Genomic DNA, 14,966 nt, shown 5'->3' with positions numbered 1-14,966 from the left:
TTTTATGAATATTTATTATAAATTTTACTAAGTTTTTAAAGCATAATATTGCCTTGCAATCCTGTTCTGCAGGATCATAAAAAGCAGATCTCATTTCTTAAAAGTTCGCTTTAAAAAATGAAGCATTTAATAAATATATGTGACAAAAAATTTTTAGTGACTTACATGATAAACTACTTACATTGAAATGACTAAAACATTATTTGTGTATCAATCTGAATATTTCTGTTAAAAATAATTATTTATAAAAATTTTAATTTAAATATAGTACTAAAATTCATTAAACAGTTTTAATATTTCATAGGCATGAAATTAGCCATTTTTCTGAAATTCAAATCCATTAAGCTATATTTCTAAGGAAATCACTTAGTTGCTGTGCATATCACATAGGACCTCAAAAAGGCATGTTTTAAAGTTGTAAAGTTAGGCTGTGTTAAACAAAACGTAACTGGTTTTCTGATTATTCTAGAGTTCCACCTTGCCCATTGTAGAGAGACAAAATATTTAAAAAATGGCCACACAAAGTGGCCAAAGAGATTTTAGCTTAGTTTTTTATTAAAAACTAAATCGCTGAATAACTTCTTAAAAACCAGTGAAGGCAATGAAAGAAATTAGAGAAAATCCCAAGACAGATAATGACACATATAAACTCCTGAACATAAAGGATGGAGATTTTACAGCTATCAGAGGCCAGGAGACAGTTTTAGAAGTATACAGATCAATAAAAAAATTATGATGAGATTTTTAAATGTAATTGTCATTGTGCACTCATTTCTCAGCCAGATTTTTTGAGACGGAGTCTCACTCTGTTGCCCAGGCTGAATCACAGTGGCATGATTTTGGCTCACTGCGACCTCTGCCTCCAGGTTCAAGCAATTCTCCTGCCTCAGCCTCCCAAGTAGCTGGGACTACAGGTGCCCACCACCATACTCAGATAATTTTTTGTATTTTTAGTAGAGGCAGGGTTTCACCATATTAGCCAGGATGGTCTCAAACTCTTGACCTTGTGATCTGCCTGCCTTGGCCTCCCAAAGTGCTGGGACTACAGATGTGAGCCTCCACACCTGGCCCAGGACAGTCTCATTCTTTGGCATTAAGTTACATGATTCTCTGCAGTACTCACCCTTTAAGCTTATATTTAAAGATAAAAAGAATGCCATCAGGAAAATTTTCTAAATATACAGATTTTTCTACTTGATGAATATAGTCAAAGCAGAAATAAATAACAAACACAAACAGCATAATACCACAAAAAATATTTCAAAGAAATATATTGGGCTTTATTGTTCTAGAGGGCTATGCAGGAAGTAAGATAGAGTTGATTGATTTCTTTGAAGTAATCAGCTTCTTATAAGTGGACTGAAAACAAAAAATCTGAACAGCTAAGGTATAGAAATGTTTCAGCACAAAATTATTGTGCCTCCTGTTCATATTTTCCTTAGAGTTCTACTGTTAAGACAAGCCTATGAGAAACTATCAATAGCCACACCAATAATAGAGGGAGGGCAAAGGATACATTTTAAGTTAAATACATTTACTAAGTGTATTACATATTATTATTACAGAACTTTCAAGCTAGAAGGGACCTTAGAGATCCTCTAGACCCAGGTTCCTATAGTATAGATGGGAGAACTGAGGGCAAAGTAGGTCAAGAGGCTTAACTTACCTTAAGTCAGGCCTAAACAACTTTGACCTACCAGACTTATATTTGTGGAAGAATTTCCTACCAGATTCAGATTTGTGGAAGGAAGAGGAAAGAGGATGATTTTATAAATGTAAGCTAAAACTTAAAATTTTGGTTTCAAAGGATATAGGGGCATAAATAAAAACCTAACCCTCTATAGTGGGTGACTCTTTTAAATTTAACTTTATTTTTGAGACAGGGCCTTGCTCTGTCACCCAGGCTAGAGTACAGTGGCATGATCATGGCTCACTGCAACCTCCACTTCCAGGGCTCAAGCAATCCTCCTGCCTCAGCTTCCCAAGTAGCTGGGACTACAGGTGCACGCCATCACAACTGGTTAACTTTTAATTATTTTTCAGAGACAGGGTCTCACTACATTGCCTAGGCTGGTCTGAAACTCCTGAGCTCAAGCAATTCTTCCATCTTGGCGTCCTCCCAAAGTGCTGGGATTACAGACATGAGCCACTATGCCAAACCATGGGTGACTTTTCATTCAAGGGTCTGCAATTCCTTCTCTCCTACCCTTTTATAAACAGGTTTCTCCTGTAATAAGAATGACAGTGCAGCAAGGCAGCAGAAAACTTCTTTTGCAAAGCAGAGGAAACAACGCTGTGTCTAGTTGAGTGCTCCTTATCTTGAATGATGTTAGCCAACCTTAGAGACATGGCATGTAGCAGAGTCGTAAGTGACAGTGTGTTAAATGCGTCTTCCCAGGGGTATGTATTGATTACACCAAAGCCTGCCAAATTCCTCCTGTTCTCACCATTTTCTTCCTCCAATTTCTTTACACATTCTCAAAATGCTCTGGGAAATATGTTATATGGAAATGAAGATACACAAAACTATAATGACTATAACATCACTTGATGTATATATTTGATGTGAGAACTTCTCCAGGTGCAGACATTAGCACCACGAAGATGGGGATACATATATGAATAAATTGGCTTCGGATGGCTCATCAGGTCCAGGCATATTATACTGGCAGAGTCCAAGACATTTTAGTGGGTCAGAATTTACATTTCCATGGAAAGCATATTTTTAGACAATCATTTCAAAGACTGACTTAAATCTGTTTTCAATCAGCCTTTCAAGTGCTGCTTCAGATGTTTTCTCGGAGTTCCAAAACTAAAGATGATCCAAGTTTTTATTTGGACAGAGCAAGCCTGAAGCTGTAAAAACAGGCACATCCCTAAGCTCTCTTCAGAGAATTCCAAATCTGAATTACTTTTAGATGATTTTTTTTTTGCCCTAAATATTAAGAAATAACTTAGGCCAGTACTGCTCCTCCCACATTCCCCAAATATTCTCTGGGCTAGTTTTAAGCTGGCCAAAAACTAAATAAACCTAAAGGTGACAGAGAGCTCTGGTACCATTTTTACACAGACACTGAAGAGCAGGAACATAAAGGCAGGAATTCTGGTAGCAATTTGAATTCTAATGTTAATAAACCTGAAAAGCAAATGGGCCTGATGTGCTGCAACCTCTGCTATAAAAGTACTAAATTAAGTGAAAAGAAAGTTGATGAATTTAGTGAAGATAAATATACATGAATAAACATTGAAAAAGTATTTAAACACTCTGGCATGCTGTTATACAATGTCAACAATTTTAAACACCTTAACTCTCAAGTAATTTTTGCAATCCTGAAAGGAAAATGAAAATAGTGGTGAGACTAACCTCCAAAGAGATCCACTTCAGCAGTGACAGCAGTAACAGTTGTAGTAGTGGAGGCAGAAGCTGAGGCAGTTGCAATTTCAGCAGTTGTAGTAGGAGGGGTAGGTTCTGGTGCAAATGGGTCTGAAATCTGTGCTTCAGAGGGAACAGAGGAGAGTGCGGCCAAAGAATCTATATTTCACCAGAGACAGAGAGCAAATGGAAGAGAAGGAAAAGACGAAAAGATATACCAGACTCCAACGGTCAAAATGAGGACAGTTGTTACACACAGAAGTCTCTCAAAATGGAAGTTTAAAAACAAAGCTTTACTCACCCTCTCCCAAAAGGTCTACTGATGTCCATTACATTGGCAGCATATGAATAAATAAGAGCTAAAGTTGAAACATGCAACCATACCAATGTTGAAGCTACATAACGCAGTAACTAAAAAATCCTTAGCTTTATGTATCTTCTACACCATTTGTAATTAAAAAAATAAATGTACTACCTATTATTATAGTACATTTCAAGCTAGAAGGAACCTTATAGATCCTTTAGACCAAGTTTCACCTATAGACATATACACTAGATTTTATTAACAAGCAAATGGGTCACAAAACTACTTATACTATAGCTAACCTTATACATGAAGATATCAGAGTCATATGATCACATAATATTGATTAGCTTTCAAATACATGTTGGTAAATAATTTTAATTCTAACAAATTCTGGTAGTAATTCCATATATCTCAAAAAAGTAGAAATTTCACTTTAAGCATGTACAAAAAGAAACAGTTTTCCCACGTCTAAAATATACAGACCTAAAACACACACTTATTTGTGCTCTGCAACATGAATTTATTATGAAGAAAATAAAACACTCTATTATGGAACCAAAGATGAGGATTTAAAAAATCCTCTGTATTCTTTCAGCTGGTGGGTTCATCACCAGCCTGTAGAAATGCCAAATCTTACATGTACAATTTAAATTAAATTTACTAAAATGAATTTGCTAAAATTTGTTGCTTTACACCAACAGGAAAAAAAATGCTATCATTACAATATGTCCCCTGAAGTAAAAATTGTGTGTTAGAACCTATAACCCCCAAGAGAAATTTAGAGACATCAGAATTGGCCATTGTCCTTGGAAATGAGACCATCCAAATAGTCTAATAGAATTTTAGAGTTTATATTTTATTGCCTAGCTATACAGAATTCAAACATGCTTCAGTAATAGAAATGGCTTAATCTTATCAAACAGGATTGAGAAAACAATTTTATTTTATTTTTTGCTTAGTCAAATGAACGAACACATATCTGTTACAATTTAGCATCATCTCAACCATGACTGGGTATCTACTGGGCAAATGCAAATAGAAGGTAACCATTATTTCTCAATTACATATTATAAAAGTTTACTTCAATTTCTTGAAGTCTTATAATTTTTACTATTTTGCTTAGAAATTTCTTTATTAGATTTCTCCCCACCGCTCCACCAAAGCTGACTTTTCTATTGCTATAAAATGCTGCAGTTGTAGATATTTTGTTGAGGCAAAAGTGCTGTCTAATCATCAAAAGATGACCATCAGGCCCTATACGGTGCCTTTGTACTAATTATAAAAACATACTCCCTGGGGTAAGGGGAGGGAGAGCATTAGGACAAATACTTAATGCTCATGGGGCTTAAAACCTAGATGATGGGCCAGGCATGGTGGCTCACACTGTAATCCCAGCACTTTGAGAGGCCAAGGCGGGCTGATCACAAGGTCAGGAGTTCAAGACCAGCCTGGCCAACATGGTGGAACCTCGTTTCTACTAAAAATAGAAAAATTAGCTGGCATGGTGGCACACGTCTGTAATCCCAGCTACTCTGGAGGCTGAGGCAGGAGAATCACTTGAACCCAGGAGGCGGAGGTTGCAGTGAACTGAGATTGTGCCACTGCATTCTAGCCTGGGCAACAGAGCAAGAGTCTCTCTCAAAAACAACAACAACAACAATAAAAACCTAGATGACAGGTTGATAGGTACAGCAAACCAACATGGCACATGTATACCTACGTAACAAACCAGAACATTCTACACATGTATCCATCCGGAATTTAAAGTTAAAAAAAAAAAAAGAAATAAGAAAGTTTACATGATTTTCACATCTTTATCATTTTAAACAGGTTAAAAAGATAGTACCTTTCTTGTGTAAGTGTAGTGATGACCAGCATAGTACTTGTCACAGAAGGAGCATTCAACAATATTAGCTTTCACTGTAACTTTAGAACTTAGTTTTTATTTTAAAATGAATCTTATGTTATAATTTTTTTAAACCTTATAGTCACTCAAAATTGAAAAAAGCATAAAAATATACTTTTAAAAAACAAACTACTATGGAAATTTCTTTATTCCAAATTTTGGCCCATTAGCTTACCTGTTGGGACAACTGATGTTGAGTCACGTGAACAGGCACCATTTCTCAGAAATATAATTTGGATCCAACTGCCTTTTTGGTGTTTTTTTTAGAGAAAGGCTCTCACTCTGTTGTTCAGGTTGGACTCTACTAGGCTTAAGGGAGACTCTCATCTCCACCTCCTCGGAAGCTAGGACTGCATGCATGAGCCACTGTACCCAGGTGTTTTTTTTTTTTTTTTTTTTTTTTTTTTTAATCCAACTGTCTTTGGTAAACCAATGGGTTTGTTTTACTGTTTCATGGCTGAAATTTAAAAATAAAAGCTATAATATCTTAAAAAAAGAAAAAATACTCCCTGTAGTGAGACAGATTTGAAAAAGAAAAGCATCTCTTCCTCGAGGATAAGAAGAAAGGCTCATAGCTTGGCTACAGAGTTTAAAGCCCCCTTGCCCTGCCTTTGAGCAATGCACAGTCTCCATGTCCATATAGTACAGTCCTGGCTAAAACCATACTGCTCAGCTTTTTTTAAATGTTCAATTATATTTTAATGTTTCATTCATTAATAGTTATGTATTTATAACTAGTAAAGACTAAAATATATTCTAATAAAATTGGTTATTACAACCAATTTCTTACAGTATTATATACATTAGCAAAAAGTATTTACAGATGAATATGAATAAAAATGTTATATTGTAATTCAACAAAATTTCACCTAGTTTTTTCCTTTTATTTATTTAGCATTCTTCTTTGGTGGCAAAAATTTAAAAAATACATAAAATGTATCTTCAGTTTAATGCCAGGGAATATGAAAAAGGGGATAGTTTACAGTTTCACTGTTTGTTAGAAATTCATTAAATTTCTAACAAAGACACTATGGTTAAAAAAAATAAATTATTAGAAATTAAAATAATCAATGATAAAGCTCAGAATAAAAACGTGAGTAAAAAAAGAATGCCCTTATAAAATCTCTTTGGCAATATTTTCCTTTACCAACTGAAATTTAATTAAGTTAAACAAACCTGAAAGAAAATTTTTATTTTAAAATTGAAAGCTGTAGCCTTAGGAGTTGAACATTTTAATATGGGATAAGATTTACATATTTAAAATGGAAATGTGCCAACATCTTAAATGCTCATATTTATAGTTAGCAACATTATTTCAGAACTTTCAAATCTTTTTCTTATTTTTGTTACCAAAATAACTTGAAAATGAGATCAAGAGATTACAGATAGGACTTTTGATGTTATATTGACACACTGTTAAACAAGACCACTGAAGCATATTTAATTATTTAGAGAAATATATCTTCATTTGACTTAGTTATTATTGTGCATTAAAGGCTCAGCTTCTGCAATACGTTATTACAGATCTTGTCTGCTAGTGATGCAAATAATTTCTGTCTGGGAGAAAAGATAACCTCAAGGCTATGATTTTTATTGCCCTATAGGACATTAACAGCTTTCTATCTAACCTAGCCATCTTATTCTAACATTCCTTTTAAAATACCTATAAATACTCAGTTCCTCAAAATGTTTTTTCAGACAGCTTTATCATCTTACTGGTTTCCTCACTGGTGAGTAACTAAGTCTTTTATTTGTGTTGCTTCTATAGTTGTATAAGACATGTCTTAAACTTTTTGAAAATTTTATTCTGATAGTTTGATGCAGGAGAGCATAGTACTTAAAACCAACTCTTTGCAGCTTTGAGCATTATGAAGTAATTACTTTAATTTTTATATTAATATTAAATGTTTTAAATCAAATATTTATAAAAGGCTGATTTTTTCCCCCTGAGATCCATAATCAAATGGGAATCAAGTGCTTACATGTCATTCCTCTTGGTAATCAGTTTAAGTATGAATTTTTTTTTCTGGCACAAATAAGAATCTGTAAAAGACTTTAACTGTATGAAGTCAAATACGATGTGAATAAAACCAATTTAGGCCTAAAGGAATCTAGGAAGGAGGCTACGTCTGACCAAACCAAACTGGAAATGCTACCTTTGAGTAACCATAAACTAAGTGGAATACTCAATCCTCTAAGGCCTAAATCTCTAGAGAACAATTACTAAAAATAATCAGAATTTTATAGAGTAGCAATAAAAAAGAACAACAAAAAAATCCCACAAAACTTCTTTGTTCTAATTGTTAAAATAAAAACTATATGACTACATGGACATTCTCACTGTATTACAGGCAGTGTCTCTGTCTCTCATTATATATTTCAATATTTCAATCAATAAATGCCATTTTTAGCATTTTCCTCCAAGTTTCTAACACCATTTTCAATAATCAAAAGGTAAATATTAACAATTATAGCATAAGTAAAAACAAAGAAATAAAATGAACCGAGTAACGGCAAGGCCGTGTGGTTTCACTCACCTCCCCATGCAGTGGCTCCTCCAGCAGGTGGTGGTGGTGCTGGTGCTGCCGCTGCTGCTGCCCCTCCAGAGGAAAAGTCTGGCTGGAGGTCCAGGAGATCACTAGATGGTTTAGAAGCACTGAAAGGAAAATAAAACATTAAAATCAGATTTTGAAATTTTATAACATAAAGGTGTTTTTAAATAAAAACAAGCAGAAATCACCAAAGATTTTAGGTATTTTAAATCCAATAAAAGAATACTACTTTGGAAAGTATAGAGATATAGCACATACCAAGAGTTGTCAAACTACTTTTGTCAAGAGCAAGATGGTAACTATTTTAGACTCTGAGGGCCAGTTGGTCTCTATGATTACTCGACTTCAAGTTTGCCTGTAAACTGCTACTGCACCTAAAACAACTACTGAATTTTTTATTTTCACTCAGGTGAGGCTGTGCTTTACAAATCTTCTCTGTCTGTAGAAGTTCCAAGGAGCAGCCTTACTATTCAAAGTATAGGCCCCAAACTAGCAGCATCCTGGGATGTTGTTACAAAGTCAAAATCTCAGGCTTATCCTATAACTACTACCTCAGAATGTTCATTTTAATAAGATGCCAAAGCAATTCACATGTACATTCAGATTTGAGGAGCACTGGCTTAAAGGTTACCAAGCCAGGTGCCAAGCCATCAGGGTCCCAGGTTCCCCGCCTGCCTTTATAAACAGCAGTTTCACCTTTATCTTTGTTTACATATTAGATTTCCAAGTAATATTCTTTTGAAGAAAGGATTCTGCTGCTTTAAAAAAAAAGTTTCAAATTCACTGAAAGCATTGCTTAGTTTTGATGGCCATTTCATAAATACAACTGGACTAAATAACAGGAAAGGAATTCATATTTATTATTCATCATACCTTTTAAGAAGCAATTTATCTTAGTACAGTAACAGAAAGGACTCAGTTATACCAAACTTGCTATTGTAAAAAATGCAGAACTAAGCAAGTAGAGAAAAAAGCATATAGTTAATACGGGTACAATACTTGAATTTCTTGCTCAGTTCAAAGTTCAAGTCTCCAAATAAAAGGTGTTCATAATCAGAGTCAAAGATACTATAAAATTACACTAGAATCCTCTTAAGGCAAATGAACTAAGGATTTGACCTAAATTTATTATTTGAGGACACCCCTATGAGTTGGGGATTGATTTTAGGTGGCCTGAGATTTCAAAGAATGCACAGTCATCCCCAGATTTCTCTGTACTGTTCTGATCTGTAGGTGCTATAAAAACTGATTAGGAACACCCCGAAGACCTCCTTCTACCACCAAAGTGTGAGTTCCTCATATGCACTTGCTAATTGGTCTAACTAACAATTCCAAGTTTGGTGTGCGTGTATGATTTTTATTTTTTAAAAAGCATTTAAAAATATCTTTTGAATTTCCCACAAGAACCTAACTTTAGAAAACATTTTCCATATCAGCCAGTGTCATAAAAAATTGTATGTATCATTCTTCCATTCCTTTTCCAGCTTGTGACAATGAAGTAATTTCTATAGTTTAGGTCTTTCTAATGATTGAAGAGGCACAGGAGTAAAACAACTTACTTTGTGTAGTAAAAAACCCCAACATATCACATTACAATGATTAGATTTCCTTTGGTAAAATCATTTGGGTACAGCACATAAAAAATAAAACAAAGTTCTAATAAAAATGTTAATAAACAGTTAACTGCATACTTATTAACCAACCTGACTGGGACAGCCGCAGATGCAGTTGCAAATAAATCAACCGGTGGGGATGTGTCAATAGTTTTAGCTGGTGTAGAATTAGGAGACGTAACAGTTGTGGCTGGAGAAGACTGAAAGTGAAGATGCACAACACACTCAAGTCAAGTATGAATCTACAGGACACAGAGCAGCAGGACTTTTCTTTGCAGACCCATGACATGCCCAGCAATTTTAAAAAATTCTTTGTGGAGGAAAAAAATTCAAAAATTATTTGAAATCAATAATTGTAATAATCAATATTGGATAAAACATGTTACAAATTTTAAAAGTTAAATGAAATTTACATAAAATAATAATAAAATATTTGGCCTAACATTGCAATGATTTCTATTCATTAATTAAAATAAAAGCTAGGTGTATTTCTTGAACATAAAATAATTAGGAAATATCTTATTAGCGGCAAAAAACTTCAAAAATTATCAATTGTAATAATTGCTAATAAGCCAATGTCATTCTTCTTGTCATCCTAAAATGATTTAATGTGAAGTGCTCTCAGATGACTTTCAAATCCAGAAATCTAACTTGCAAAATAGTTCACAGTAGGAAGAGAACAATTCACAAGCAAGATTCAAGTCACTGATGTTTTGAAGATACAGTGACTATAGTCCATCACTAATATGACATAGATAAAACTAAAAAAAGTAAAAATAAAATCCAGTATTTATTTTTCTGGACTGAATTTTTAAAAAGAGGTGTTAATAGTCAAGTAATATATTAAAAAATTTTTGCTCAGCTACTGTAACTAAGCAATTCTGTCTGGAATATTTAAGTCTCCATGCATTCACAAAAGCAAGATTAATGGAACATTTCAAGACAATCTATTGATACTTAATTCTGTAAGCGGAGGTGAGATATAACAGCAAGTAAAATACATGAAGACCAAGACCAAGCCAGGGCTATCAGATACTCCTCTAACTGGACTTCTGACTTCAAACAGACCAGACTTGAAGTTTTAAAAAGAATAATTTAAGAAAAAAAAACTGAGGAGAAAAGAAATTTACAGACTTAATAATATCCGTTTGTCTAAGAATATCACTAATCCAAAAGTCAAAATTCAATAGATATGCAAGTGCCAATCATTCAGCACTTCAAGATAGGCGGACACATGAGAAGTGTGGATATTGTTGATCAGAAAATGTCAACTCAGACCTCTCTCTTCAACAAAAATCCAAACCTTCCAAATGGAATTCAAAACATGATCAATGGAAGAGAAAGGAGTCGTTCAAGCGAACTGTTTGTCATTCACTGGGAACACTGGGAAATGATCTAAGAAAAGATTTTTAAAAGCCAATACATGTAAATAGATTCATAAAAAAATGATACTGATGAAACACTGAGAACTGAATGACAGCAATAAATACTACCAACATAAATGCAAAAAATGAAAGTCCACAGAAGGCCATTTAAAAAATGTCTTGTAGCAACAACCTCTGAGGAGACGTAAGAGCTAAAAAAACAGAACCCAAATAATCCTGTTATCACAAAAAGTCAGAAAAAGTCAATTTGGCCAAAATGTAGAAACAGACCAACCCAAAGGATGCCACAATTTTATAACACTCTACTCAGCAGTCATATATTGGAGTTTTTCACATAGATATAATGGTTTTAAACCTGGCCTTATAGCAGAATAAATGGAGCTTTTCACTCGTGTGTTTTATTTGACTGTTCAAGGCCCCTGAGGGCATTTTAGGCAGCCAGCCAACACAGCACTGGCATAGTACATGGTGTCTGCGAATCACCAGTGCAGTCATAATGATATCCTTGAAAATCTGTAATGACAACAATTATATAATGGAAATTTGTCAAAGAGGAAAGAACACACCTATTACATTTTTTTGTCTGAAGAATACAATGGTAAATGTGAACTGCAGACCTATAGAAGTAAATACTCTGGTCACTAATAACCCTAGTCCTGTTCTTCCACATGGTAAAAAAGAGATGAAGAGTTAAATGGGTTATTAAAGTTATTATAGTATATTATCTAAAAGGCATACTTGTGGAAAGGCTCCCAATTACAATAGATTTCTCTACCATTGAAACATGCACAATATCATGTGTCTTATCTATCTCATAGGACTCTGATTTAGAATATCTAAAAATGTTTTTCAACTATTAAAACATTCTACTGATAACATTTGTTTTCTGTTGTAATATAAATACATGAAAATCTCTCTGACTTTAAAAATACTTAGTCCAAACAGAGGACTAAATTACCTATACTATACTACATTGGACTTAGAAACAAATATGAAGGGGGATACATAAAAACATAACTTACCTTTCCTCAAACAATTTAAATTAGAATTACCATATGACCCAGCAATTCCACTTCTGGGTATATACCCCCAAAGAATCAAAATCAGGGGCTTAAACTGATATTTGTATACCAATATTCACAGAATCATTATTCATAAACCCAAATGATACAAGCAACCTAAATATCTGACAGATGAATGCATGAATAGATTGTGGTATATACATGTAATTGAAGATAATTCAGCCTTCAAAAGGGAGGAAATTTAGGCACATGGTACAACATGGCCAAACCTTGAAGACAAGCCAAGTGAAATAAACCAGTCACCAAAGGACAGATACTATATGAGCTCACATATATGAGGTTGCTAGAGTAATCAAATTCATAGAGACAGAAAGCAGAATGTGTTTTTCAGGGGCTTGGGGAGAGAGGGTGTGGTGAGTTATTATTTAATGCATAGTTACAGTTTGGGAAGATAAAAAAAAGTTCTGAAAATGGATAGTGTGAATGGTTGTACAACAATGTAAATGTATAATGCCACTGAATGGTATAATTTATGATGGTAAAATGGCAAAAAAACAAAAAACAAAAAAAACCCCAAACCAAAAACCAAACTTACCTTACTTAATGGAGAGGGAGCACCAGATCTAAAAGGCAACATAAAAAAAATTAAAACTGAATATATATATATATATATATATATATATATATATATATATATATGAATATATTTGTAGAAGCATTTAAGTTGGATTTCACTTGGTCAAGCAATAACTTGTTTTATAGACAGACTTTTAAAATAATGGACAAACTATTTTAAAAAAACTTTTAATATGTTACTTAATAATGACATCCCCTACCAATGTTTTCATCTACTTAATTTCTAGTACTAGAAATACTTAAATTCAACATTATTTTCTATATCTTTAGCAACTCGAATTATTTGAGTCAATCATTATTGCCTATGTCCACAAAAAATAAACTGTCCAAATGGGAATTTAAAACAATTTTACAAGACTTGGAAAAAACATGCTTTATAGAATTATAAAAAACCCCAACACCCAGTGGTTTAAATCACTAAGGTTAAAGTACTTTGTGAAGATCCCTATGAGTCCTGTATTTGAAATATGTTTTGGCTTCCATATTCATACTCTCAAGGTCTGTTTGTTTTTCCTATGACTGTACTAAAAACTCTAGAAGGAACATCCTAGGAAAAATATTCCCATCATCCTGTTATAACTAGTGGGAGCTTGGAAAAAAACAGCAACTTCGATGCTTGTTTCTAAGAAAATGAAGGAAAATTAGTAAGGAATGAATTTTAAGTTATATTACTGGTAGCATTGACTATTGTAGATCATTTCTAGCAAAGTGCTTCAGAAACAACTGCCAGAACCGCTCACATTTTACTAACTTCAGTTGGTGGAAAATGAATACCAAAACAATATGAAGACTAAATACACTTCAATAAGCAGCTTATATTCAGGGCCTTATTGGATGTCAGAGATGGCTTTTTACTCATCTGCAGAGAAAGTATTACACACATAGCAGCAGCAAAACAAAATCACAGTACAAATTTAGTAAGTGGAATTTTGTACAATATTATAAATTTTTGTCTTATTGGATATAGCAAATTTAATAGTATTATATACCAAGTTAATATCTTTTAAGTTCAACTTCAATTGCAAATACATGCCTGCCATTTCCTGTTTGAATTTAATTTCTACACACCTATAAACAATGTGTAGCAAGGGCACATGGAGATTTCTGCTACATAACAAGCATAAGGATAACAACTTGGTTACATGTAGTTTGGCTAAATGTTATCTTAAGAGTAGTCTATGAGGGAAAGGACATATCTTTATCTATACTGTTTATGTCAAAGGGTCTACTGAAATATCTACAGTAAGTTACTTAAGAACTTAAAAATCCAGTACAGCATAAAGTTGAAAATGTCCTACTGAGTTTTGGCTAATAATTTCTCCATTCCCATTATTTTTTCCTTTTATGTATGGAAAAGGAAGGGAGTTAAATCTAAATAAAAATTCATGAAAATAATAGCCTGAATTCTGCAAAGAAAACATAGAAGCCTTTGACATGCTCACTTTCTAAGAATGAATTAATTTAATTTCTCTCTCAAGCAATTTTCATAAACCAATTCTTAGTAATATTGGTACAAATACTAATCAAGAAAAGAGAATAGGCTGGGCATGGTGGCTCATGCTTGTAATTCCAGCACTTTGGGAGGCCGAGGTGGGCAGATTGCTCGAGGTCAGGATTTCAGCACCAGCCTGGCCAACATGGCGAAACCCTGTCTCTACTAAAAACACACACAAAAATTAGCTGGGCATGGTGGCATGCACCTGTAATCCTAGCTACTCAGGAGGCTGAGGCAGGAGAATCGCTTGAACCTGGTGGGTGGAAGTTGCAATGAGCTGAAATTGCAACACTGCACTCACTTCGGTCTGGGAGACAGAGAGAGAGACTGTCTCAAAAAAAAAAAAAAAAAAAAAAAAAAAAATCAAGGGCTTTGGAAATATATTTCCAAACTAATACCTAAAATATTATAATTTCTATAACATCTACTCCATAGCAGGAATGAAGATATAATAAAAATGACATAATTGTTCTACCTGCTATAAAAGAATATCATACTCAAAGTTAAGAATGGAAAATCATAATTGGTTTAAGAATCATTTTGCCAAGATTCCACATAAACAATATTACTAAATGATACTTGTAGTTATCCCACAAATTAAGCAAACAAACAAAAATCTACTGTCTCTGCTGAGATATCACCCCACTTACCACATTATATCTTAATTGTCTGTTTAA

The 14,966-nt window shown here is 33.8% G+C and overlaps 1 protein-coding gene across 13 annotated transcripts in view; it reads right to left on the bottom strand.

Annotated features, from left to right (window-relative positions):
• The window catches only part of SNAP91 (synaptosome associated protein 91), a 148,784-nt gene that overhangs the window by 40,626 nt on the left and 93,192 nt on the right, over positions 1–14,966 (bottom strand). For 10 of the 13 annotated variants that reach the window (XM_074397740.1, XM_074397738.1, XM_074397745.1 and 7 more), the window contains exons 11-15: positions 12,754–12,781; positions 9,842–9,951; positions 8,124–8,242; positions 3,675–3,692; positions 3,365–3,532 (exon numbers count right to left, since the gene is read on the bottom strand). In XM_074397740.1, the coding sequence (XP_074253841.1) occupies positions 3,365–3,532; positions 3,675–3,692; positions 8,124–8,242; positions 9,842–9,951; positions 12,754–12,781 (443 nt within the window). The remainder of the gene's footprint in view (positions 1–3,364; positions 3,533–3,674; positions 3,693–8,123; positions 8,243–9,841; positions 9,952–12,753; positions 12,782–14,966) is intronic. The other 3 variants (XM_074397741.1, XM_074397743.1, XM_074397744.1) reach the window with 1 other exon arrangement.

This window comes from Saimiri boliviensis, chromosome 4 (assembly GCF_048565385.1).
Source record: "Saimiri boliviensis isolate mSaiBol1 chromosome 4, mSaiBol1.pri, whole genome shotgun sequence".
Taxonomy (NCBI): Eukaryota; Metazoa; Chordata; class Mammalia; order Primates; family Cebidae; genus Saimiri; species Saimiri boliviensis.
Note: the sequence above shows the minus strand (reverse complement) of the source record. Positions and strands in the feature narration are given on the sequence as shown.